General features: G+C 57.7%; 1 protein-coding gene across 1 annotated transcript in view; it reads left to right on the forward strand.

Moving 5' to 3' along the window:
* Positions 1–1,443, forward strand: part of LOC105989332 (chromosome unknown open reading frame, human C9orf171) — a 111,907-nt gene extending 110,464 nt beyond the window's left edge. Inside the window, exon 7 of the mRNA XM_013021294.1 lies at positions 1,321–1,443. Coding sequence (XP_012876748.1) covers positions 1,321–1,443 — 123 coding nt within the window. The remainder of the gene's footprint in view (positions 1–1,320) is intronic.
* Positions 1,444–3,270: the final 1,827 nt, after the last annotated feature.

Here is a 3,270-nt window from a genome sequence, read left to right on the forward strand (position 1 = left end):
AGAACAAGCCCATGATCTAAGGAAGATACGTCACCCTGGGTGCAGAGGGGTGTTAAGAGACTGTGTGGAGGCTCTACCCTGGCAGACGTGAGCTTTCTGCATGACAAGAGCCCCAGGGTGAGACAGATGCCCACACAGAGCCCCTGAAGCCCAAGGCCTGCCGGCTTCCCCCGCAAGCCCCCAGCCTGGCTCCCAGGGGCTCCCGCTGTTTGCCCTCCCTGTGCGGGGCTGCGCAGCCGTGGCCATGGCCGCCCGGGATTATGAGTTCCACCTCCGTGCCCAGGCCTGAGGCAGAGCTGAGGTAGACGTGAACGAATGAGTAAGAGAATGAAGGAATGGGTGAACAAGGTGGTGAGTGAATGGAGTGAGCAGTGAGCCTGCGCCCTGTCTTCCCTGTGCCCGGCCTGCCTTCCCGTGGACAGTGGGGAGGGACGGTGGGCACTGCGCATCTTGATTTGCAGGGAGGCCACAGGCCCCGTGGACTGGGGGAGACGCGAAGTCTTCTAACCCATGCCAGGCTTCACGGTGGAGAGCAGGCTGAGGACTCTTGGCAGGAAAATCTCACCCTTTTTTTTCTGCAGGGCTGGGCTCAAACCCCGGTCCTTGCATGCTCTAGGCGTGCGCACGGGGCACACGGGGCTGACCGTGGAGTCTTCACTACTGGGATGCCACACTTGACTCTGTCTCCCTTGCATGGTTTTAGTTGGATTGGTTTTATTTTCCAGCAAGGCAAGGTGAGACTCCTTAAGCTCTGTTTCTGGTGCCTTTGAGGGGCACCCCCAACCCTCAGGCTGCCAAGAGCCCCCTGGGGTAGAGCTTGAATGAGGGGGCGGGGGTGTGTGGGGGAGGCCAGTCCTAGGGCTTGAACCCAGGGCCTTGGCGCTGCCCTTTAGCTTTTGTGCTCAAGGCTGGCACTCCACCGCTGGAGCCACACTACATCTGGTTTTCTGGTATTGAATTGGAGATAGGAGCTTCATGGACTTTCCTATCTGGGCTAGCTTTGTACCACGATCCTCTGGTCTTAACCTCCAGAGTAGAGAGGATTACAGGTGTGAGCCACCCGCATCCGGCTGTTTCAAGTTTTAGTTGTAGAGAATCAGCAGGCGTGGGTGACACCGGCTACTGAGTTCTACACAATGACCCTAGCTCACTGTCCGGCGACATGGATTACACGAATGTCTGCCCCAGCCACAAACCAGACAGGACCTCACGGCGCTCCGTCTAACATCTCCCCTCCGTTCTTTCTTTAGCATGGAGGCAGGGGTGGGGCGAGGAGGGAGAAGCACCTCACCCTCCTGTCTGCCTCCCCTCTGTGCGCAGGCCGTCTCCCAGCTGGACACGTTCCCCACGGAGGCCGATCGCCAGCGAGCCTTCAGAGCGCACCGTGAAGAGCAGGCTGTGCGCCAGGGGACGCTGCGCATGGGCAACTACACCCACCCCTAGAACCACCGCTCCACTCCCGCTTCTCGCCCCTGCCATCTTGATGCAGGGCCTGCTAGACCTCCGATTCAAGTCCTAGAGATGAATTATTTTGGGAAAGACTTCCCCTTCCGTGAGTGGCCACCCCCTTCCCCCCCAGGGGGACCCCCTCCCCGGCCGGCTCACCCTGCCCCTCTTTGCCAGCTCCCACAGTTTGTGTTTGGAGAAATCCAAATTACAAGGCGGTGTTTAAAAACCCAAGCCATGGGTCGAGTCCGCGGCTCTGCCAGTTTGGTGTTCACAAGGATGGCGGTGCCATGCTTGGAGTTGCCTCACTTCCGCTCACCGCTCTCCTGGGGTGTCTGAGGTCTCATCTGGGACCCCTGGCCACAGGAGAGCCAGAGGGTCATTTCCCAGGCTAGTCCCGCCCCCTGGGGTTGGGGTCCTGTCAATCAGGGTGGATTTCCACAGGGGTGGACTGGGGTGCAGCCCTCCCCCCCCCAGAGGTCACCTTTGTTGTCTTCCCCCACAAACAATATGCTGATCTATTTTAAAGTTAAAATTTGTCCTCTTCCTCCTGTGTCTTTATTTGGGAACCAGTAACTATGACTGAGTCACACACTGACGCTGGCGCATGAGAAAGGGGTGCCTGGCCAGAGGCCTGGGGTTCTCAGGGCCTTTTTTCTTTTTCTTTTGGTGCTGGTTCCAGAATTTGAACTCAGGTCCTTGAGCTTACTGCTCAGGCACTGTACCACTTGAGCCATGCTTCTAGTCCTTTTGACTTTGGTTGATCATGGGGTCTGAACTCAGGGCCTAGCCGCTGTCCCTCAGCTCTTCAGCTCAAGGCTAGCGCTCTACCACTTGAGCCACAGCGCCACTTCCGGCTTTTTTCTTTTTGCTTACGTGGTGCTGAGGAATTGAACCCAGGGCCTCAGGCATGCAAGGCAAGCCTCTACCACTAAGCCACCTTCCCAGCCCCGACTTAGATTATTTTTAAGATAGGGTCTCACTTTTTTTTGTGTGTCTGAGCTGGCCTTGAATCATAGTCTTGATCTCAGCCTCCTGCATAGCTAGGATGATAAGCACACACTGCCATACATAGCTGTTGGTTGAGATAGGGTCTCTTGAACTTTTTGCCCAAGCTCATCTCCAACTTCAGTCCTGATCTCTGCCTCCTGAGTAGCTGAGGTTAGCACTTGGGAGGCTTAGGCAGAAGGACCACAAGTACAAGGCCAGCCTAGACTACACAGCATGTCAAAAAGCTTAGCCCAGCAGGGTACTCCTGGCTGGAATCCTCACCAGCCAGAGCGGGAAAACCTGCAAGACTCCATCTCAAAAAAGCAGGAAAAGGCAGGAGAGAGTTGTGGCTCACATGGTAGAGATCCAGCTCAGGAAACAAGCAGGCCCAGCACATGTGAGGCCCTGAGTCAAACCCCCATGCCAGCAAAAGCAAAAGCCCGAGCTGACCAGGCCTCCCTCGCCTTCCACCGTGAGACCCCGCCTCCTGGCCTGCAGAGCCTTCCACCGTGAGACCCCGCCTCCTGGCCTGCAGAGCCTTCCACCGTGAGACCCCGCCTCCTGGCCTGCAGACCACAGCGGTCCCTCACTCCTGCCTGCCTGGCCTCACCCCTCCCTGGCGTCCATCACACCTTACGAAAAACCCAGGTCCTGCAGAGGTGCCAGGCCCTTCTCCTGCCTCCACCTGGCACCTCCGGCTCCTTCCCTGCCACCCCTGTGCTTGCTGCCTCTCCCCATGCTCCCCTGCCTGCAGAGACTTCCTCCAAGAGGCCACACCCACCTGTGCAGGTCTCCTGCCTCCTAGTCAATGTACACACACACACACACCTGCTG

This window comes from Dipodomys ordii, unplaced genomic scaffold (genome assembly GCF_000151885.1).
Source record: "Dipodomys ordii isolate 6190 unplaced genomic scaffold, Dord_2.0 Scaffold55, whole genome shotgun sequence".
Lineage (NCBI taxonomy): Eukaryota > Metazoa > Chordata > Mammalia > Rodentia > Heteromyidae > Dipodomys > Dipodomys ordii.